Below are 24,098 nucleotides of genomic sequence, written 5' to 3'. Positions count from 1 at the left end.
GAGAAAGAAACTGGAATTAATCAAACAAGTATCAAGGTGGAGAATGTCTTAACCTAATATCTGCAATATATCTCAGAGTTCACAAGCTTTCTAGTCTATTTGTATTGAAGAGAATCACAGAATTCACAGAATCACAGAATATTTACAGCACAGAAGAAGACCATTCCTACCATTATGTCTGCACTGGCTCTCCAAATGAGCAGTTCACCTCATGCCATTCCCCTGTCTTCTCCCTGTAATTCTGCACATTCTTCCTGTTCAGATAACAATCTAATTCTCTTTTGAATGCCTCAATTGCACCCATATCCACCACACTCTCAAGCACTGCATTCAAGATCCTAAATACTTGCTGCGTGAAACAGTTTTTCTTCTGGTCGTCATTGCTTTTTTTGCCAATTATCTTAAATCTCTGCCCTCTTGTTTTTGATCCCTTCATGAGTAGAAACAATTTTCCCCTATCTACTCTGTCCAGACCCCTCCTGATTTTGAAAACCTCTATCAAATCTGCTCTCGACCTTCTCCAAAGAAAATATTCCCAACTTCTCCAATCTTCTTTGTAACTGAAGTTCCTCATCCCTGGTACCATTCTCATGAATCTTTTCTGCACCCTGTCCAAAGCCTTCACATATTTCCTAAAGTGTGGCACCCAGAACTATATGCAATACTTCAGCTGAGGCCGAACTATTGTCCTATACAAGCTCAATATAACCTCTAAGATAAAAGCAAAATACTGCAGATACTAGAAATCTGAAATAAAAACAGAAAATGCTGGAAAATCTCAGCAAGCCTGACAGCATCTGTGGAAAGAGAAACAGACTTAACGTTTCGAGTCCATATGACTCTTCTTCAGAGCTAAAGAGAAGTAGAGATGTGATGGAATTTATACTGTTTAAGGCAGGTGGAACAGGTAAAGCAGGATAGATGGTCAGCGATAGGTGGGAGCTATGGAGAGATTGACAAAGATGTCATGGGAAGACACACACACACACACACACACACACTCCTCCCACATGCACTTGGCAACCGCGCACATGACCTTCTCCCACTCTCACATACAAGCACCACCCACACATATACACACACACAAACACACACCCCACAGACCCCTTAAATGATATAAATTCCATCACATTTCTACTCTTTAGCTCAGAAGAAGTCATATGGACTCAAAACGTTAACCCTGTTTTTTTCTCCACAGATGCTGTCAGACCTGCTGAGTTGTTCCAGCATTTTCTGTTTTTATTTCAATATAACCTTCTTCCTCTTGTACTCTATGCCCCTATTAATAAAACATAGGATACTGTATACTTTACTAACTCCTCTCTCATATGAACAAGGAGCAGGAGTAGGCCATTCAGCCTCTCGAGCTTGCTCTGCCATTTAATAAGATCTCTCAACCTGTCCTGCCACCTTCAATGGCTTATGCGCATATACACCCAGGTCCCTCTGCTTCTGCACCCCCTTTAGAATTGTATCCTTCATTTTATATTGCCTCTCCATGTTCTTCCTAGCAAAATGAATCAATTCATAATTATGTGAACTGAATTTTATCTGCCAATTGTTCACCCATTCCACCAACCTGTCTATGTCCTTTTGAAGTTCTACACTATCCTCCTCACAGTCCACAATCCTCTCAAGTTTTGCATCATTTGCAACTTTTGAAATTGTGCCCTGTACACCAAGGTCTAGGCCATTAGTATATATCAGAACACTGACCCCTGGGGAACTTCATTACAAACCTTCCTCCAGTCCGAAAAACATCCATTAACCACTACTCTCTGTTTCCTATCATTCAGCCAATTTTGTTTCCACGTTGCCACTGCCTCTATTGTAATTTAGGAAATGCAGCAACCAATTTTCACACAATAAGCTCCCACAACCAACAATGTGACAATGATCAGATTGCCTGTGTTTTTTTATGATGATTGAGGGATAAATATTGCCTGGGTTGCCGGGGAAAACTTCCCTGCTCTTCTTTGAAATAGTTCCATGGGATTGTTTACATCCAACTGAGAGGGCAGACAAGGTCTCAGTTTAACACCTCATCCAAAAGACAGCACCTCTGAAAGTGTAGCACTCTCTCAGTACTGCATTGGAGTGTCAGCCTAGATTGTTGCGCTCAAATCCTGGAGTGGGACTTGGTGGGGACAACAGTCCATGTGTAAACAACATGCAGATGTTGATTCTAACCTACAGGTCCGAGTTCAAATTTTAGGAAATCTATTGACTTGCTAAAAAGTGCCCACATTTCTTTTTATATTGATTCTTGGGAATCTTGAGGGCATGCTGACCTATTAACCCTGATGATAGATAGTAATCAATTTTTTAAAAATTCATTCACGGGATGTGGGCTTCGCTGGCTGGGCCAGCATTTATTGCCCATCCCTAGTTGCCCTTGAGAAGTTGGTGGTGAGCTGCCTCCTTGAACTGCTGCAGTCCATGTGGTGTAGGTACACCCACAGTGCTGTTAGGAAGGGAATTCCAGGATTTTGACCCAGCGACAGTGAAGGAACGGCGATATATTTCCAAGTCAGGATGGTGAGTGGCTTTGAGGGGAACTTTCAGGTGGTGGCGTTCCCATCTATCTGCTGCCCTTGCCTGTAGTGTGAATTATCAGGACATGTGTATTTATCCTGATAAATACTTTGAATTGGTATGGGAGAAATGTCGGGTTCGTAATCAAGCAACAGCCATTTGCTGAAAGCTGGATCTTTATCTTGCCATAGTCCTCTCTTCATCATGTCTGTTATCATCCAACCCATAAAGATTTTTAGCACAGGCCTGTTAATGTAATTTAGAGTTATGATATGACACACACTGCGTGTCCTTGTTCATAAGTCAGTGAAAGCTAACATGCAGGCGCAGCAAGCAATTTGGAAGGCAAATGGTATGAAGGCCTCTATTACAAGAGGATTTGAGTACAGAAGTAAAGAAGTCTTGCTGCATCTAGTTTTGTCATTAGCAAAGCTTGGAAACATTACATTTGGTCCCATATCCAAGCACTGATCCTTGCGGCACCCCACTAGTCACAGCCTGCCAACATGAGAATGACCTGTTTATTCCTACTCCCTGTTTTCAGTCAGTTAACAAATTGTCAATCCAAGCCAATATATTACCCCCTATCCCATGTGCTCTAACATTGCTTACTAACCTCCTGTGAGGTACCTAATCGAAAGCCTTTTGAAAATCCAAATATGCCACATCCGCTGGTGCCCCTTTCTCTATTCTGCTAGTTACATCCTCAAAAAAACTCTTAACAGGTTTGTCAACATGTTAAATCCATGTTGACTCTGCCCAATCCTACTGTTATTTTCTAAGTGTCCAGTTATCACATCCTTTATAATAGATTCTAGCATTTTCCCTACTACTGATGTCAAGCTAACAGGTCTGTAGTTCCCCATTTTCTCTATCCCTCCTTACTTCAGAAGAAGTAATTCTGAAGATGACTCATATTCGACTCAAAATGTTAACTCTGTTTCTGTCTCCCTAGATGCTGCCAGACCTGCTGAGTATTTCCAGCACTTTGCTTTTATTAAAGTAAACACTGGTTGTGCAAAGCCAATTTGGTTTACTGAACGATACGTTGCGGATTGTGCTTAGAGGGAACTTTGGTCTTGTTCCATCATTGTTGCAAACGGGTTTCACTGTAACTATCAATACATAGGGGCAGAATTTTTAGCTTGGTGGGCGGGTGCGTGCCCAACATGCTCAAGCGTTAAATAAAGCATGTGGACGTCGGCCAAGAGTGCCGACATCAACATGCACACTTGCGATATTTTGCTAGGTGGGTGCATGATGGAGACAGAGGTGCGCCCACCATTAATTAAGGCCCTTGAGACACCAACTATCTCTGACTTTATGTAGCCCGTGCAATTTTTAGGCCATCACACGGACAAAACGGACAGGCGTGCAGGCCACAATTTGCAAAACCTCATCCATGAGCAGGATAAGAGGGGTCAGTGGCCTTGTCAAAGTGATTAGTGAGGACTGCGGGATATTACTTGCTGATGGTTGCTTCTGTGAACAGAACAGCTTCATCTCACTTCAGAGCTGCATTCAGAGAATTTAGAGGCTTCAGCTCAGGACTCAGTGTTGTTTTCCAGGCCCCTGGAGGAGTCACACCGCATGGGGCCTCCCAGGTATCAGTCGGCCTTCCCTTACCCTAATGGGGATTGTGGTCTCCACTGGAGGCACCTCCTCTGAGGAGAGCGTCAGAAGGGGAGGAGGCCAGTTGTCCCTATTCAGCTTCCAGGGGAATGACCTGTGGCAGGAGGGGAGCAAGGCCAATAGGAAGTCCAAGGCGGAAGGGGCTGTAGAAGATGCCACTATCTTTCTGCCAGGGTTTACAGGCAGCGATGCAGCTACCTCAATATATCTGAGTTGCCATGCCAACGGAGGCTCCGTCTCTTTAGGGAGACAGTAACCTCCATCTGTCAAAGGATCGGCCCTAAGAGCAGCTCCAAATGTGTGGGTGGACACCCCAAACCAGTGGCGCTGAAGGTCACGGTGGCCCTCAACTTCTATGCCTCCGACACTTTCCGGGGGTCAGCGGGGGATCTTTGTGGAGTCTCCCAATCAGCTGCCCACAGTTGCATTGTCATAAAGACCCGCTGAGTTCACTAATGCCCTTTGGGGAAGGAAACGTCCCATCCTTACCTAGTCTGACTCCAGCCTCATAGCAACGTGGTTGACCATTAACTGTCCTCTGAAATGGCCTAGCAAACCATCCAGGCATATTCATGAAGGTGGCTCTGCTTTTCACGGCCGGTAAATGCTTGCATTGTCAGTGACACCAACATCCATAAATGGATTAAAAAGAAAAGATTGATTTACTTATCAATGCATTCCTACAAAATTACTTAGACAAAGAGAGAACCATTCATTATTAATTTGATTGTGGCAGTCAAGGTATCCACATGTTGTCATATTTGAGATAGAAATAAAAATTGAACCATTGCAAATAGTTTTTTATTCCTTTAAGCACAATGCTCCAAAAATAGAGATTTATACTCTGTTCTGAGTGACATTTAAATAAGTAGATTTTTAGAATCGGGGCGCCAATATTTCAAATCACACTTTCTCTATTTTCTCAGATTCTGTGCTTCAATTGCTGAAGCAGTACAGCAGGAAGTTTCCACCTCATAACTTATATTGTAACAAACTTTAGTTGTTTACCAAACTTGTGTACATGTAGATTATATTAAAATTAATAATAAAATATCTTATGTTTCAAATTATTCATAATTGGAGCTGCTGTCAACAGTCAAATCAGTTATCACTCATTCATCTGAATGCTAATCTGTCTTTGCTTGAGGTCTGTTGAAAAATCTGACTCTGGAGTCTTAAGCTTTCGGTAAAATTGGAGTAATCTTGTTTGAAGAGACTAGAGCAATGCTGTACAGTAATTTACATTCAACTCCCCCAAGGGATGGGTGTTTATTAAAATGCCAGCTGTTTGTATGGTGTCCCCTCACTATCGAATCCCCTACCACTATTGCTCTTCCACTCTTCTTCCTCCCTCCTGTCAAGCTGAGCCATCCATGGTGCTGTGGACTTGGCTCTGCCTACTCTCACCAGTATTCACAGCAACAGGTCTGGGCATTTAGAGATCTAAATAGGTTTGTGGAAGAATATATAATTTTAACGTATTTTTTTGCGCAATGGCAAGTAAAACGAATCATGCCTCAGGAAACTGCTCTACAATTGTATTTAGCTGTGAAATACAATTTTATGATGTAACTGGTGATTTATTTAACAATGTTTTCTATTATTGAAATCCACTATCTACAAGGCACAAGTCAGGAGTGTGATGGAATATTCTCCACTTGCCTGGTTGAGTGTAGCTCCAACAACACACAAGAAGCACGATACCATCCAGGACAAAGCAGCCCACTTGATTAGCACCCCATCCACCAAGTGCAACATCCACTCCCTCCACCACCAATGCACAGTGGCAGCAGTATGTACCATCTACAAGATACTGCAGGAACTCATCAAGGCTCCTTAGAAGCACCTTCCAAACCCACGACTGCTAGAAGGATAAGGGCAGCAGATGTATGGGAACACCACCACCTGTGAGTTCCCTCCAAGCCACAAGCCAACCTGACTTGGAACTATATCGCTGTTCCTTCACTGTCACTGGGTCAAAATCCTGGGACTCCCTAACAGCACTGTGGGTGTACCTACACCACATGGACTGCAGCGGTGCAAAAAGGCAGCTCACCACCACCTTCTCAAAGGGCAGTTAGGGATGGGCAATAAATGCTGGCCTAGCCAGCGATGCCCACATCCCTTTAAAGAATTAAAAATAAACTCTTGGTGCCACATGCTAGTGAATGCAGAAATGGGAAGATGGAGCTGATGAATATGGGGCCGGAGAGATGGTGCAGGAGGACATACAAACATACGAATTAGGAGCAGGAGTTGGCCACTTGGCCCCTCGAGCCTGCTCCACCATTCAATAAGGTCATGGCTGATTTGAATGTAACCTCAACCACACATTCCTGCCTACCTCCAATAACCTTTCACCCACTTGTTGATGAAGAATCTATCTAGCTCTGCCTTAAAAATATTCAAAGACTCTGCTTCCACCGCCTTTTGAGGAAGAGAGTTCCAAAGACATTCAAACCTCAGAGAAAAAATTTCTCCTCATCTCTGTCTTAAATGAGTGACCCCTTATTTTTAAACAGTGACCCCTTGTTCTAGATTCTCCCACAAGAGGAAACATCCTCTCCACATCCACCCTGTCAAGACCCCTCAGGATCTTAAAGGATTCAATCAAGTCGCCTCTTACTCTTCTAAATTCCAGTGGATACAAGCCTAACCTGTCCAGCCTTCCCTCACAAGACAATCCGCCCATTCCTGGTATTAGTCAAGTAAACCTTCTTTGAACTACTTCTAACACATTTACATCTTTCTTTAAATTAAGACACCACTACTGTACACAATACTTCAGATATGGTCTCATCAGTGCCCTGTACAACTGAAGCATAACCTCCCTCCTTTTGTAATCAATTCCCCTCACAATAAATGATAACATTCTATTAACTTTCCTAATTACCTGCTGTACCTGCACACTACCTTTTGTGATTCATGCACACAAATCTCTCTGAATCTCAGAGCTCTGCAATCTCTCACCATTTAGATAATAAGCTTCTTTTTATTCTTCATGCCAAAATGAACGATTTCACATTTGCCCACATTTGCCAGATCTTTGCCCACTCACTGAACCTATCTATGTCACTTTGTAGCCTCTTACGTCGCCTTCACAATTTACTTTCCTACCTATCTTTGTGTCATCAGCAAATTTAGCCTCCATTCTTCGGTCCCTTCATCCAAGTCATTTATATAAATTGTAAAAATTTGAGGCCCCAGCACTGATCCCTGTGGCACACCACTCGTCACATCCTACCAGCCAGAAACAGACCCATTTATGCCAACTCTCTGCTTCCTGTATGTCTTCTATCCATGCCAATATGTTACCCACTACACCATGAGCTTTTATTTTCTGCAATAACCTTTGATATGGTACTTTATCAAATGCCTTCAGGAAATTTAAGTACAGTACATCCACCAGTTCCCCTTGTTATGATTACATAATAAATATAATTTTCATAATATTTTTCTGTTTTTTTTGTAAAGTAGGTTTATGGGTGTGAGTGTAGATGATTCCAACTGTGTGATTTAATTACATTTGGAGTCAGGTAGACTGCAAGCTTGACATTATCAAAAGAAGCTACGTGTAGACATGTACTTGAAATGCTAATGAGTAAACATGGATGCTGTCTTAGCATGTAAGGTGTGAAGGGAATTTGCGTCTTTAGATAAGTGAAGGGATTGTTTGGATGAGCAAGGCTAAGTTGTGTGTTTATTTTTCCCAAAGGTTATTGACAATTTTGGCAACATGAAAGTTTTATATTATGGGAAAGGTACAGTTCCAAAGACATATGGAACAATGGAATTTACATATTAAAGAGAGAGAAACATATATAAAGGAGAATGAAAGGCTATGTGGTGGGGGCCATGTAAGATTTAACAGGAGTGTGTGAAACAGCCTTCAAGAAGCCTCCAGTAACTTGTGCATAAGTCTGCTGTGTCCAGTAATTAAAGTTGGAGAAAGCCATTTGGAATTCCACTGTCAAGTGGGTATTGTGCTAATTTGCTGGTTTTATTATAAAATCTAAAACTTATTTTGGACTGTTGCCTTAAAGTGGGTGTGTAACTGGGAGTCAGGTTAATTAGGAATTTTAGGATTTGCTATAGTAGTAAATAATTGTATCTTATGTACGTGCTTGAAATCTTTTCTTTTGTTAATAAATATTTTAGTTTAATTTTTAAAATCTCTAAAGGTCTTAGTGGACTCATTGCTTCTGAATTCAGTGCACACATCATCTCATAATAAACACAAATTGCAAACCATTGTGATAGTGTGACCAAGTTTCCCTTGTGGATTTGGTCTGCCTGGCCCACATCATCTGCCACATCTTAACACCCTTTATCCACAGCACATGTGACTCCTTCAAAGAACTCCAATAAATTGGTTAAAAATGATTTCCCTTCTATAAAACCATGTTGACTCAGCCTGATTGCATTGAATTTTTCTAAGTAGCCTGCTATAACATCTTTAATATTTGCTTCTAACATTTTCCCTATGACGGATGTTAGACCAACTGGCCTATAGTTTCCTGCTTTCTGTCCCCCTCCCTTCTTGAATAAAGGAGTTACATTTTCATGAGGGACTGCAGAAAAATCATTGGCACCTACTGTTTATTAGGCTTCTTGGGATCAACACATAGACCTTGATGTATGGTTAATGAGGTAATCATAGGTTAAGCATTAAGAAAAATGGAAGCTTGCCTAACTTGAATTTTAAGCCTCACTTGATGACAGTTGCAAGGACGGAGTGTGGAAAATTGTCGCAACGTTATATAGAAGGAAAATTCAGCTGAATTTGAGTTACAAATTTTATTCTCTATTCATCTGTCAATGTCATTCATGGCACAGTTGATAGCTCCCTCACCTCTTAGTCAGAGGTTGTGGTTCCCACCCCAGGAAATAGGCACAAAAATCAAGGTGCATGCTCCAGTGCAGTACTGAGGGAGTGCTGCACTGTTGGAGGTGCCAAATTTCAGATGACACATTAAACCGCCGCCTCGGGGATGTAAAAGACTCTATGGCACTATTTTGAAGAAGAGCAGGGCGATATTCCCATTGTCCTGTAAAAATGTATGCCCCGCAATCAGATCATAAAAAGAGATTACCTGACCATTATCACTATGGGAGCTTGCTGTGTGCAAACTGGCTGCCACGTTTCCTACAACAGTGACTACCCTTGAAAATAAAATATTTTGCTGTAAAGCACTTTGGGACATCCTGTGGTCAGGCAAGGCAAGGCACTAAATTTTAAGTAAAACTTTCAATTTGCTTCTAATATAGACATGCTTTTAGCTGGACAATCCTATTCCATCATAGTAATGTATAGGCTTTTTGTTTGTAAAATTACATGTTCTTCTTTCAAACTTTCTTTGCACTAATGCAAGTATCTTTTTTCCATTTCTTTATATTAGGAAGGGGATGCCGTCTGTGGCAGGGGGAGTGGTAGGGGGGTGGGTTTCTGCAGCCCCTCTTCGCCTTTATACTGCTGAATATTGCAAAATAGAGCTAAAAGAAATGTAAGCTTACTTTTCATTTATTCATTACCTGTATTAAGTATATGCCTTATAACATAATTGCAGGTATTGCCATAGATCTTGGGACTAGTTGAAAATGGCACCTTCTAGACTCTTTTAAAAGATTTGATTTGGATTATAACCACATGTGAATAGGCTAGCTAAGTGCTGTGAGTTCAATGACGTTTTGCTTGCAACCTTTGCAGTTTTCCACTGCTATACTTAGGGCTGTCAAATCCTAAAGAGAAAAAGAACATTTTGTCGCTGTATGCTATATTAGACAAAGTTCTTGTGCCAAGAAATGCTGTTTTGTTATGTTTACCTAATGAACTGTTGCCCAGTAGCTGTCTGTGATGTGGAAAGAAGATTAAAATGAAAAAGATATACCACAGTTGTCATATCGAAAGCCATCACAAGAGTTTTTCAAAGTAACGGTTTCTAAACTTGGAGTTTCTTTGCGTGTATAAATAGATTGATTCTGGGAGAAGGGGTTCAATGCATCCTGATGATGATAGCTTCAGAAACTAGATATGTGTTATGCAAGAGCATTCACATGAATGGATAAGGCATTTACATTAATCTCACCTTTAGAGACTGATTCCGTTTTCTCAGCAAACTGAAATGCGTCTTTCACTTTCCTAGAATAGTTCAACAGGTTCACCAGTGGTTTTTCTTCATTACAAATATACCACATATGGATCAAACAGCAGATGAATTAGGAGACAGTGGTAGACCCTGCCCCATTGGCTGCAAATCCTGATTCCTCTCTCAAATTATTACTCGATCCTAAGATCTCATTCCAGCAGTGCAAGACTCCAGTTTCCTATGCAGTGGTCCCAGGATTTCCCTATAGTAATAATTCCTTAATAATAATACTATGCAGAACGTAAAACATCAAATTCAGGATAAACAGAATAACCGGAGATCCTCAAAGTCACATGTTTAAGCTGGTGTAAACGACGCACTTCCTCCTTGAAACACTTTTCCTGGCACAATCTCCTGTCAATTATTATAAAAGAAGGGCAATGAACAAACCATGGGAGAACTGGTGGTTAAATAATTAAGAGGTAACTGAAAGGAGGTTCTTGGTCTTCTACTTTCATGATGATTCAAGATCAAATACTGCTTAATATTAATTTTTCAGTTGTCAGTGAAAGTTGATGGCAAATAGTAATCCTCCGTATTCCAAGTCCTGAGTCTGTAATTGGCCTATATTGTTTGAACCGCCCCCCCCCCTTCTCATATGCATCATTGTGACCACAGAAAGATGGGCTTCTTCCATACCTTTCTGAAGGCATCTATTAAGTTGGCTGTCAAATTTTTGCTTCCTGGTGGGAAAGTACTCAGATACTCAATACCAACGTTTGGCAATATAGCTTAGATTGAAAACTCCTTGAGCTCGATAGTACCTGAGAGGGGATGAGGGTGCTGGAGCGTTGGTTTGAGATTGGAAGACAGGCAGAATTTAATGCCCTCCCCTGAGCCAAGTTTGGAGGCGAGGGGGGCATTTAATCAAGTGGGAGGGTGCCAGGTGGGGACCCCACCACCTTCTCGCCACTGCCCTGATTAAGTCCAAGGCAGGAAGGCTCATGGACAGGCTTCCCACTCCACTGCCATTGCCCACTTAAGGGCCTCAACCAGCTGCTGCTGGTATTCAACTAGTGGCAGTTGCCACACGGGGAGCCCGAAAAGCAAACCCTGGCGTGTTTACTTGCGGGCTCCTGGAGGTTCGTCATTGTTAGATGCTTAGTCCCTGATCGAAGGACCTGGCATCGAGAAGTGGTGGGGGGTCCACTGAGAGCCACTATCACTGCCCTAGCCTCTGACAATCCCTCCCCTCCTGCAAACCCAACCTCCGACCCCTATCCGGGCCTCACTCATTTATATCCTGGTTCCTCGCGGATCCTGGGCCTCTGGTGGGTGCATTGCCAGCAGCTATCGATCCCCTGGTGGCTCTGATGGCAATGAAGAGCTACCATTGGCTGACAGCTCTTGGGGAAGGCCCGTCTCTGATGGTAGGCCTGACCCAAAGGAGATGATATGGGCTCTCACCAGTTGGCGAGACCCCCATCCCCTAGATTAAATTGCACCCACAGAAGCACAGGTTTCCTGTAGGTCCTGATGAATATAACAGCAGGACCTGATTTCCATTCTTTTTGTCTCAATTGTCCAGTCACAACCAGCCAGATTGAGAGGCTACCTAGCAGGTGGGCAGCCCTTAGGCACCAGGCTATAGCCAGGGAGCGGAGAGGAGCCGGGAAGTTCGGAGAGGCCGGGAAGGGGAAGGAAGATTGGAGTCTGAAGTCGGGGTGGTGGGAGGGCACTGGGGAGGAAGATCTGAGTTCAGAGCTGTGGAAAATAGGGGGATGGTAGAAATTGTATTTGAAAGCATGGGAGGAGGAAGATTCGAGTCTGGAGCTGGGGAAGATTGGGGGAATGGGGTTGGATCTGTCTACACAGTAGAAAACGCCAAACGCACCCCAGGAATAATAAAAAAGGAGGGAACCAAATGGAGGGAGGAACTTAAAAGAAATCACAATCAGTAGAGAAAGGCACTAGGAAAACTAATGGGACTAAAGGCTGACAGGTTCCCTGGACCTGATGGCTTGCAATCTAAGGTCTTAAAAGAAGTGGCTGCAGAGATAGTGGTTGTTATCTTCCAAAATTCCCTAGATTCTGGAAAGGTCCCAGCAGATTGGAAAATCTCAAATATAACACCGTTATTCAAGAAAGTCAGAAGGCAGAAAACTATAGGCCAGTTAGGCTAACATCTGTCAATGGGATAATGCTCCAATCCATTATTAGGGAGGTAGTAGCAGGTCATTTAGATACTCATTCTACAATCAGGCAGACTCAACATCGTTTTGTGAAAGGGAAAGTGTTTGACAAATTTATTAGCGTTCTTTGAGGTTCTAACAAGCAGGGTTGGTAAAGGTACCAGCAGATGTAATGTATGTGGATTTCGTAAAGGCATTCAATAAGGTGCCAGATAAAATGCTTCTGCGCAAGATGAGAACTTGTGGTGTAGGGGGTGATATATTAGAATGGATCGAGGAGGATTGGCTAATGAACAGGAAAGAGAGTCAGGACAAATGGGTCATTTTCAGGTTGGCAGACTGTAACTAGTGGAGTGCCACAGGGATAAATCCTGGGGCCTCAATTATTTATGATCTATATTAATAACTTGGATGAAGGGACTGACGGTATTGTAGCCAAATTTGCTGATGATACAACGATAGGAAAATAAGTTGTGAGGAGCATACAAAGAGTCTGCAAAGGAATATAGATATGTTAAGTGAGTGGGAAAACATTTTGCAGATGGAGTATAATGTGCACCGAAGGGCTAGAAACTTTGTTGAACCCCTCGGCTGTAAGACAGACAAGGAATGTATATTGTAAATATCAAGAGTATTGAAATTCTATTGAGGCACCTCAGAGTGGAATATGCTGTATGGAGACGAGTTGAATTATATTGCACTTTCTGTAATCTTCAGTTTGAAATATTTTGCCCTCAGGCTGTGTGCCTGACATGGAATGTATATTGTAAATATCAAAAGTATTACAGTTATATTGAGGCACCTCAGAGTGGAACAAGCTGCAGGGAGACAAGTTGAATTTTATTGCACTTTCTGTAATTTTCAAGTTGAAATGTTTTGTAATGTTATTTTATGTATTTTATTAATAAAGTATATTTTTGGGAAAAATTGTGGGAAAATGTGAGGTTGTCCACTTTGGCAGGAAGAATAGAAAAGCGGAATATTATTTAAATGGAGAGAGACTACAGAATACTGCAGTTCTAAAGGGATCTGGATGTCCTTGTACATGAATCAAAAAAAGTTAGCATGCAGGTACAGCAAATAATCAGGAAGGCAAATGGAATGTTAGCCTTTATTGTAAAGGATATGGAGTATAAAAATAGGGAAGTGCACAATAGGGAGACCACACATGGAGTACTGTTTACCCGTTTTGGTCTCCTTACTTAAGGAGGGACATACTTTCATTGAAAGTTCTTCAGAGAATGTTTACTAGGCTGATTTCTGGGATGAAGGATGACATGATCGGTTTGACGACGCCGTGAAACCAGTTTGCAATCGTCCGCTCAGCCCCCCAATGTTGGGCCGCGTTTCCTGCCATCAGGAACCTCATTGTAATACTTCTGCATATCATTATTAGGCCAGCTTGCCGGAATCGTCCACCCACGTCAGCAGGAAAACACGCCCACGTGTTTCACAACAGCACATAAGCGATGTGGACCTGGCAGGCTACCCTTCACTCAGGATTGCAAGGTTTGTTTGCCTACCTTGCTTCCGTCAGCACTCGCAGTCATCAGCACCAGGTTTCACAGACGGCACCACATCACTTTTAGGAGGGTTCATGGAAGGCCTCCACCTAGTAGAGCAGCCATATGTGGGTGGCTTTTCAATGGTTGCAGGGCTAGGGTTTGCTTGGCGAAGGTTGGAGAAGTGGCCTCAGGCAATGGAAGATGCTACAGGGCGAGGGCTGTACTGGGGAAGGGGGGGTAACCCAAGGTGTGTGTGGAGGCACATGTTGATCTGTGCAAGTGGCCTCGAGATGGTGAAGGCTGAGGAGGCGGACTCCAGAGAAGATGAGGCCAGATAGACATGTGAGGGTATGTGCGTGAGAATGGGTGGTGATGTCCCTTGAGCTGGCAGTGAGTGAGATGCCAGTGAATGTGTGATGGGCTTGACTGTGAGAGTTTAGAGCGATGAGATGGTTGGCATACCCTGGCTGCCTGGATGAGATCATTCATCCTCTATCTGCATTGGATGGCCAACCTCTTCTGTGCAGCATAGGCACTGATCATCACTGCCACCGCCTCCCAAGCCTGGTTGGTCACGCCGCTGCCCATCCTGTTGGCAGAGCAGGAGTAGAGGACAAGACTGCAGGCCTCCACAGTGCCCAAAAGGCGTTCCAGAGATGCATCACTAAACCTGGGGACTGCAGTCTTTTTGCATTTCGTGACATATTCCCTGCAATAGTCGTGGGCTGGAAGCACTGAGAACTGTGCACGTGGCTGGACTTGAAATATAGCGCATGACGTGATGAAGCGGCAAGGTGATGGCGTGGCAGCAAATGAGAGCCTGTCTGCCATCGAAATGGCGTGTTCCCCAAAACGCATAACTAATGCAGCGGGTTTGGGACGATACAATGTGAAAGCCCGCCATTGCAGCCGGTGGGTAAAACGTAATATTACCTGCCCGCTACTGCACTTAGTGCAAATCTGGGACGATTCCACCCATTAAATTCTGAGGGGGCTTGACAGGTTAGATGCTGAAAGGATGTTTCCTCTTGTGTGGGAATCCAGAACTAGGAGGCACAGTTTCAAAATTAGACGGAGACGAGGAGGAATTTCTTCTCATTAGTCTTTGGAATTCTCTTCAGCAGAGACCAGTGGAAGCTGGGTCATTGAATATATTCAAGGCTGAATTAGACAGATTTTTGATCAACAGGGAGCCAAGGGTTTTGGGAGACAGGCAGGAAAGCTAAGGCCACAAACACATCAGCCATGATCTGATTGAATAGTAGAGCAGGCTCGAGGGCCTGAATGGCCTTTTCCTGCTCCTATTTCTTATAATCTTATGGAATCTGAACAACGCAATATCTGGGAGGCTTGTCTGTCAGGGTGGAGGGGGGAGTTGGGCAGTAGGAGTGGACAGGAAGATCAAAGTCTGGAGGTGGGAGAGAAATGGGAGGTCGGGTACAGAGGCAAATAGTGTCAGGGAGGTTGGGTTGGAGCATATTGAAGGCCAGAGGCAGATGGGAGTTTGGAGGAGTTTATTAGCGTTGGCAGGGGAGTGGTGTGGGCGAGATCAGACGACTTGTGGAAGAGATCAAAGAGTTGCAGATTTTAGCAAAGCAGTAAACTAGATCCTGCCAGTAAGTGGAGAGGCACCTACCTCCTACATCCAGAAGCCCTCACCTCCCTTTAGACCTGAGGGCTGGAAAACTCAGCTGGCCAGAGTTAAATTTAAAATGGTGGCGATTTATGAGGCAAACAACCTCATTGTAACATTTAAATCGCCTACCTGCCTCTTGACCTGTCTCTTAAAATCAGAAATGGATTCATAGGAGCTGGAATTCAAATTTTTAACATTTTAATATCCCATTTTTGGGGGTTAAAACCCCTGCCAGATTTTACTTACAACAACAACTTATATTTATGCAGACCCTTTAACATAATGAAAAGTCCCAAGGTGCTTCACTGGAGCATTATAAAACAAAATATGCCACATGAAGAGATATTAAATCAGATGACCAAAAGCTCGGTCAAAGATGTAGGCTTCAAGAACTGTCTTAAAGAAGGAAAGCAAAGTAGAGAGACGGAGAGGTGGAGGGAGGTTATTTCAGAGCTTAGGACCCAGGCAAATTAAGGCACGGCCAGCATGGTGGAGGAATTATGCAGAGCTTCAGAGCTACAGAGTTACATCCTCTGAAGAAGAGTCCTATGGACTTGAAACGTTAACTCGGTTTCTCTCTCTCCACAGATGCTGCCAGACCTGCTGAGTTTTTCCAGCATTTTCTGTTTTTATTTTATATCGGTGGAGGAATTATGATTGGGAATGTACAAGAGGCCAGAATTAGAGGAGTGCAGATATCTCGGGGGGTTGTGGGGTTGGAGGAAAGTTCAGAGATAGGGAGTACAGAGATAGGGAGGGGCAAGGCCATGAAGGGATTTGAAAACAAGGATGAGAATTTTAAAATCGAGACGTTGCTTAGCTGGGAGCTGATATAGGACAGCAAGCATAGGGGTGAGAGGGGAACAGGACTTGCCCTGAGTTAAGACACGGACAACAGAATTTTGGATGATCTCAAGTTAACGGATGGTAGAATGTGGTGGAGTGCATTGGCATAGTTGAATCTAGAGGTAACAAAAACATGGATGAGGGTTTCAGCAGCAAATGAGTTGAGACAGGTGAAGTCGAGGTGCAAATAGGCGGTCTTAGTGATGACATGAATATTATGTCAGAAGCTCATCTCTGGGTCAAATGTGACACCAGGATAGCGAACATACTAGTTTAGTCTGAGACTGTTGTCAGGGTGTGGATTAGAGTTGGTAGTTAGGGAAGAGAGTTTGGACAAAACCAACAGCCTCAGTCTTCCCAATATTTAATTGGAGAAATTTCTATTTATCCAATACTAGATGTCGGATAAGCAGTCGGATAATTTAACAAAATTGAAGGAGTCAAGAGTGGTGATGGTGAGGCAGAGCTGAGTGTCTCAGTGTAGCTGAAATCCAACGCTCTGCCTTCGGATGATGTCACCAAGCGGCAGCATGTAGATGAGAAATAGGAGGGGGATGGATAGATCCTTGAGAGATACCAGAGAAGCCATTGCAAGTAATCGTCTGGCTATGATTGGATAAATAAGAATGAAATCACGTGAGAGCAGTCCCACCCAGCTGGATGACAATGGAGAGGTGTTGGAGGAGGATGATGTGGTCAACTGAGTCAAAGGCTGCAGACAGGTTGAGAAGAATGCTGCAGTCACATAGGATGTTATTTGTGACTTTGATGAGATCCATTTTGGTACTGTGGCAGGGACAGAAATCACATTGGAGGGAGTTCTGGAAAAGATGTGAATAGATTTGGGAGACGACAACATGTTCAAGGACTTCGGAGAGGAAAGTGAGGTTGGAGAAGGGATTGTAGTTTGCAAGGATGGAGGGGTCAAGGGTTTTTTTTTAAGGAGAAGGGGTGATAGCAGTAAATTTAAAGAAGAGAGGGACAACACCTGAAGAGAGAGTGTGGCTTACAATATCAGTTAATATGGTGGCCAGGAGAGCAAGTTGGGTGATCAGCAGTTTAGTGGGAATGGGATCAGGAAATAATCTCATGGACAGGATAGGCTCAGAGAGGGCTTGAGGTGAAATAGGAGAGAAACTAGAGAAAGGTGCAAGTTCAGGGCTAGGGCGAGGTGAAGCATTAAAGGAAGTTTGGCCAGGCGGACTAATGGAAGGGAGGGTCATTGCAGAGGCAGCTGATCGGAATGTTTCGATTCTTAGTGACAAAGAAATCCATGAGCTCCTCACACTTATTGTTGGAGGTGAGGGTGGAGGGGACAGGGGAGAGGGGTTTAAAGAAACGGTCTTCAATCACGAAAAGAAGCCAGGGCTTATCTTTGCTTCCAGGATAATCCTGGAATAGTGAGCAGTTTTAGCAGGACCTGGTATTGCAAAGTCAAATATATATAATCAAGCCTGAGTAATTTATAAACTTTGAGAATTCAAGGGGGTAGAAACTGGATCTTGTTCCATCCGTTTTACAGGCATGTGGCAGTGCCTGGAATAGATGATAGGTGCCTTACATATGTAAATGAAGGGCCTAATCCCTTGCAAAAATTGAATAGCGGTCATTCAAACAGAAGCCAAGTCTTCTCTTTAGAGTGGGTGCTAAACACATGACCTTCTGACCCCTTTAACATTCAATCTTTAAAGGCAAAACAGAAAGTTCATTTTGTGTGAGGCATACATAGGATTGATTTAGAAGCACAAGAAGAGAATCCCAAATATTTCCAGGATTGAGTAGTGTAATTGGTTAGAATGCTTTCATTTCATCTCATCTCTGGTTTTGTACCAAAGCCATCCTGAACTTCCACATGGAAAATACTTGAGGTGTGGGAGGGGGGAGAGAACATCTATCATGATGTATACTCATCACAGAATCAATCCTTTGATGTGACATTAGGAAAAGGTCATTTGCCTCATTCACTATTCCTGACTTTACTGCACCTGTCACATGGTGCTGGGGGCTATTTTTGTGCTTGGTAGAACAAATGACACCTGGCTTGTAAACATCAGATCAATTAAATCGATGTTCTTGTATCTTGCTTTTGGGCAGAGTGCTGCCTCTTTATCACTGCACAGCAGGTGTTAAGTATATCACAGCACTAGGCCTGAAATCTGAGCCAAGCACTCAGCTGCTAATACTGTACAGGGGACATCTGAGAGCACGGGGATCAATTCAGGGTGGACCTTATTCATGTCACGATATCTGTTCAGTCTAAATTATGCTATTCAGTATGCAAACACTTTGGAAAGAGCTGACATTTATGTCATTGTAGGGTATTTGTTTTTAAAAGCCAATAATATAATTGGTAAACCTGTTCAATTTTAGCCAGCTGCTGGTACCTTATGGTCTTGGCTTTCAAAACCTGATTTCACTTCTTGAACAGCAAAATAAGCCATTATTTGCTTTCTGCTGCAAGTACTGGATAAAAAATTATTATAATCCAAGGAGGTTTCCAGAACATTATTATTATCACATTTCAAAATGGAGCCTACTTGCCTCATCCCGTCATTTCCTTCTTTCCTGTTATTTCTCACTGCATCTTTGACTGTATGAGAGAATCTCTTGTCATGACTATTTTTGGCCTGCAGATTTGTGCATCCTAATCTTTTCTTAGATAATTTGGATTCATGGTATGACCTGGCTGTAAGAATGCTAAGTGCTGGCTGTAAAGATTCTGTGAATTACAGGAAATTTTTTCTTGTCTCTGACATGACCTCCACGAGTGAATTCCATCAAACGTTCCAAGGATGGTTAAATAAAGCATTGCAGCTTCAAAGTTTGAGAGGCATCATAAAATTCTATTTGGCTGACACAGTGATGCCTGACATCCCTCAGGCTGCCAAGCTGTTAGTTTTCCCATTTCTTCTTAGCTCCACCATTCCCACATGGGAATATCAAACATGGGAAAGAACAAGCCAAATTGGAATGATTTCTGCTTCAGCCACCGGAAGCAGAAAGCAAATCTCTTATAGGGGAAATCCATTCTTGAACTAATCATGTTGCCTAAGACTTTGAAAATAACTCTGAGACTAATTGATAGGGTCATCTTCACACAATTCCAAACAATATTGTTTGGGCTAGGCTACAACTGGGAGCCGTGCCATTTAATGGAGCTGTTCTGGTTCTAACTCCTGATCAAACAGGCTGTCCTTCCACCCTAAGTATTGTTGAAAAGAAAATAGTGCAGGTTGCACTGTTATATATGTCATATTTGTGTTTGTACATGTTTTAGGGCAGGTGGCTTCTTATCATAAGATTCAAAGATATCTAAAACTGAATAATATGCTGAGTATTAAGGGTATACAATTACCCAATTATACAGTGTGTAAAGGTAGCCAGGATTGTCAGAAACACATACATATGGATGGAAGGAGGGAGATTACTTTTTAAACGCATTAACAGAGCTTGGAAACAGTGCATAGTAAGATGAAACTAGAATGAGCGAAAATAGAGGAAGTAATTAAAGGGTAAGTTAGCCTTGGATAAAAAAATAGATGGAAACTGGATTGGAGAGTGCGGCTGGGGTGGGGGGTGAGTGGTGGTGATGTCATTACTTTGTGTGATATAATACTGAGTTGAAAGGAACAATGGTCCCAGGACCAATCCTTCATTGTGCTGAATTATGTGATCTCAGCCAAACACTGAGGGTTTTCCAACATCCCAAGGCTGAAGGGGTGGCAAGGGGAAATCAGCCAGTCTTGCTGCTCCTGATTGCTATGCATTGATAATGCTGAATTTGTGTCTGTCAATGTATAGATATTAGTTTAAAGATGAATCAACTCAGCTTTAAGAAACCTGCCTATACTCCCTATTCCAGAACCAGTGAGCATCAGTTGGATGTGGCTGGAAGGCAGCTAACACCTTTTGAAAGAAGGATAAGAAGGGGAAAATCAAAAGGAAAATCCAAGATAAAAAGAGAGAATAGGCTTGGATTTTAATTTCAATTAATTTATCAGGCAACAATGAGTCTTACTAATTGCTTATTTTGCTCCCTTTGTATTTTTAACATTTTAAGCAAGTAATAAATAATACATGCTTAGGAAATTTTATGTATAGAATGTATTGTATCAGAAGTGCCAAAACTCAAGATTTTCTGTAATGATTGAGTTGGTTGTATTGGAACCAAAGCTTCTCAGCTGAAGTAGTGGTAACAAAAATTCAATTGACCAGCAATTTGGGAGCGCTACTGTTTGGGCCCTTACCCAGCATGCAAATAGTGAGACCTGAGGAGCCCCGGATGTTGGGCATCAGACCTTATTCCCATACAGACTTTGTTGTTGGAATCCACTCAACTGTGAGAAACTTGCCAGAATAGATGGGAACTGGATTGGAGAGGGGGGGGTGGCGGGGTGGGGGAGTTTGTCATTTGTTTGACATGATACTGAGTTGAAAGGCAGAAAGGTCCCAAGGGACCCCAAGCAGTGAAAGCTCAAGCTGCTGCTCATGCTAAGGTAAGTGATGGTCTAAGGAGAACGGTCACTGGTCCCTGGGGGGACATGGGGTTGGGCGGTAGACTTGAGGCTAGGGTCTAGGGCCTGGAGATCAGGGCAGAGGAGACCAAAAGCAGCAGCAATCTGAAATAAAAACAGTAGATGCTGAAATAGTCAGCAGGTCTGGCAGCATCTGTGGAGACAGAAACCGAGTTAATGTTTCATGACCCTTCATCAGATGATCTTTCAGCAATCTGGGGAGTTGTTTACAAGTAAGTAACTTAGATTTTTAAATTCTTTTACACCTCTTTCACAACTATTTTTGCTGGAGGTAATTCCTGGGTTGCTTTCCTTGAGGCAGCCAGAATTTGCAATGGGTCTAATATCTGCTTCAGGTGTGAGTAAAGGATGCCTCTTATTTCCTGCCCAAAATTTTGAGAATATAGAAAGCCACATAATTTGAAAAACAGGTCCTGCATCATTCAATTTCTTGGCCATTGTTTCTCTAATACCTAAAACTTGATATTAGCACAAGTACCACCCTGCATTAGCTTCTGTCCCAACCCAGTAATAAAGCTGAATTGATTATAGCTGTGAAGACCGAACTGGCCCAATTGCCAACCCTTCCAACTGAAGGAGGAAGTATGACAGCAGTCAAAATCTTTAAAAGAGAAAATGTACAGAACAAAATGTAAATGCAAATACTATGGTTCACTTGCAAGGCCATATAAAGGTTGGCATCTGTTCAAATGTAATATCATATCCCTTTAGCAATTTCTCAGTGCACTCATATTCCTTTAGTGCGTGATGCATTTTACATACAGTACAAGATTGACTTATTTAGGACAGATACCCATCACTTCACTTAAATTCATGAAAGCAATTAGCCCCGAAGGAATCATAATTGCACAGATTCAGGTCATGCTGGAAATTGGATACAGTATGACAATAGTCTACTTCAGTCTGTAGGTATTACAGAGTTGACTTTTTGCAGAAATATTATTTTGTTGATAGTAAAGTGCACCCTTGAGAACTATATTTACCTAAGTGGGGGGGGGGACATCTATTCAGAGTTTTTGACCCATGTAATTTTGTCACATTCTTCAAAAGGCAGAACCTGTGCACAAAACAGAACATTGACTCTCCACATTAATAACTTGATGTGTTTGAAATTGGGTACACTTTGAGGGAAATGAAGTATATTACATTGTAGGTCTTGGTGATTCTCCTCTTATTTTTGGTTTCTTCAATTAGAATAGAATTCTTAAACTCAACTATTTTTTCCAAAGTGATGTTTCATTTTTTTGGGAAGGTAGCAACATTAATCATCTGCCAGCCTTTGATATCTGAACTGAGGGACAGTGAATGTTTGAATATTAAGTAGTAATTCAGAGAGAGAAATCCCAATTCTGGGATTGCTGGGAAGAAATGGATCAGCACATTCAATGTCTCTTTAGCTTGCACGTGGTATCAGCTCAATATCTCAATTTCACTCATTTTTGATAGCAATTGCAAGAAGAGATTGATTGCTTGTTTCTCACTGGTGGCCAAAGTAGATATTTTGTGTATAAATTATAAGATAGTGGCATTGAGATTTAGATAAGAGAATCTTCCTGCATATGTGACTGGGTTCAACAAATGTTATTGAAGCAGGCAGGTCAAAGTGCATGCCAGTAAAAAGCACTTGTCCAATTTTCCTTCCTTCTAAAATAACCCATGTGATTTTCTGACATGCACATGCACAGGTTACCCAGAAAAGTCTCTCTCAGTGAGTAAATTTAGTCAATAGTGTTGTTGAAAAAGAAACTTTGTTATAGTTCTGTGGATTGACAGCACTAACATGAATAATGATGAACTGAAAAGTTTGAGGATATTACTTCTTCATTCCAATGCCGCCTTCATTTGATAAAGACTTTGCCTTGATTTCATTATTTGTGGTTGGAAATTTAATTTATTAATACTGCACAGAGATTATAACTTCACGAAACTTCACCGAGAAAATTTATTCTGACAAGTCCATTTCATCTATGTGTATAATATAGACATTGGCTAGCAGTAAAAGTCAAGCATTAAGAAAGCAAAATACAGAAAACTGTGGGTTGCTTGACAATTCATTGCTTTTGCTTGATAAAATTTACAGAACCAGTTACCATGTAAGTTGTGTTCATTCCGCGGCTAAAAATATGAAATATGTTTAGGAAAGCAGGAAAATCCTCCTCTATTTTCCCAAGAGTTCAGGGTGATTGCTGTTATTTCTGTTATAGTGGAATATCAATTTAGTGAATTGGCAATTTGGTAACATTTGCTATTAAATATTTTAAGCATGAAATGCAGCAGCCATAATTCAGTGCTACACCGAGCTTTACACAAAACCCAATCTAGGAGCGAAGGGTTAACTTCACCAAGAGCAGATGGACATCTGAGAACCTCAGAGTGAACGGTTGACAATGCACTGCAAATCAAGTAGCTTTTTAAGATAATTACAGTTTTTTCATAATTTCAGATCAACACAAATATAATCGCTCAGCCAATTTTTCTAATTAGTTCCTTTACTGTGACAATTTCAGAGTGAAGTGTTTATATATGCAGTACTAAGCAGAATCTTTGCTATGCTCTGTGATGCATTGACTCAGTGAAAAGCTTCCACAGTGAAATATTTCAGGCAAGAGAAATTTGAACCATCTCACCAGCCCATTTCCTTCCTCTAACATATATCTGTATTATTTATAAAATGTAATAAGTTTGAATCCTTTAGATACCAGGCATTTGTCAATTTCTCGTTAAGTCCTAAAGCTTCCTGTTCAACCACACACAATGACAACAAATTGCATTTACGTAGTACCTTCACCAATTTTCTCCATATGCTAACAACTCTTTTTCTGAAGTAAAGTCGGAATTGCTTATTTATTTGTTTCCTTTATGTTGCACCAATAGAAAAGATGGCAGAAAAACAACCTTTCTTAATTCATCAAATTCATCACCATTTTAAAATTCTTTCCCGTTTCCCCTTAATATTCTTTGTACACAATATTCATGATGGAATACTAAAGGTTTTCTAATCCATCAATATTAAAATGAGGCTATTCTCTAAGAAAATAGATCACTGAAAATGCATGGATTATTAGCTACAATGGGAAATAAAGATAACTTCAGATATTTTTTAACTTGACAAACACAAGTGTTCTAATTTA

At 41.9% G+C, this 24,098-nt stretch overlaps 2 protein-coding genes across 11 annotated transcripts in view; one reads left to right on the top strand and one right to left on the bottom strand.

Moving 5' to 3' along the window:
- The window catches only part of cmss1 (cms1 ribosomal small subunit homolog), a 330,497-nt gene that overhangs the window by 252,802 nt on the left and 53,597 nt on the right, over positions 1–24,098 (top strand). The window lies entirely within an intron of this gene.
- Positions 1–24,098, bottom strand: part of filip1l (filamin A interacting protein 1-like) — a 257,274-nt gene that overhangs the window by 232,494 nt on the left and 682 nt on the right. For 3 of the 4 annotated variants that reach the window (XR_013579190.1, XM_078560102.1, XM_078560104.1), the window contains exon 1: positions 171–188. The exons of the other annotated variant lie outside the window; for it this stretch is intronic. Coding sequence is in view for 2 of the 3 variants with exons in the window: in XM_078560102.1 (XP_078416228.1) it covers positions 171–173 (3 nt within the window). In the remaining variant the exon portion in view is untranslated. Of the gene's footprint in view, positions 1–170; positions 189–24,098 lie in introns of those variants that run through there. 4 annotated transcript variants of the gene reach the window in all.

This window comes from Cetorhinus maximus, chromosome 16, assembly GCF_964194155.1.
Source record: "Cetorhinus maximus chromosome 16, sCetMax3.hap1.1, whole genome shotgun sequence".
Classification (NCBI taxonomy): domain Eukaryota; kingdom Metazoa; phylum Chordata; class Chondrichthyes; order Lamniformes; family Cetorhinidae; genus Cetorhinus; species Cetorhinus maximus.
This window is presented reverse-complemented; position numbering and strand designations above follow the sequence as displayed.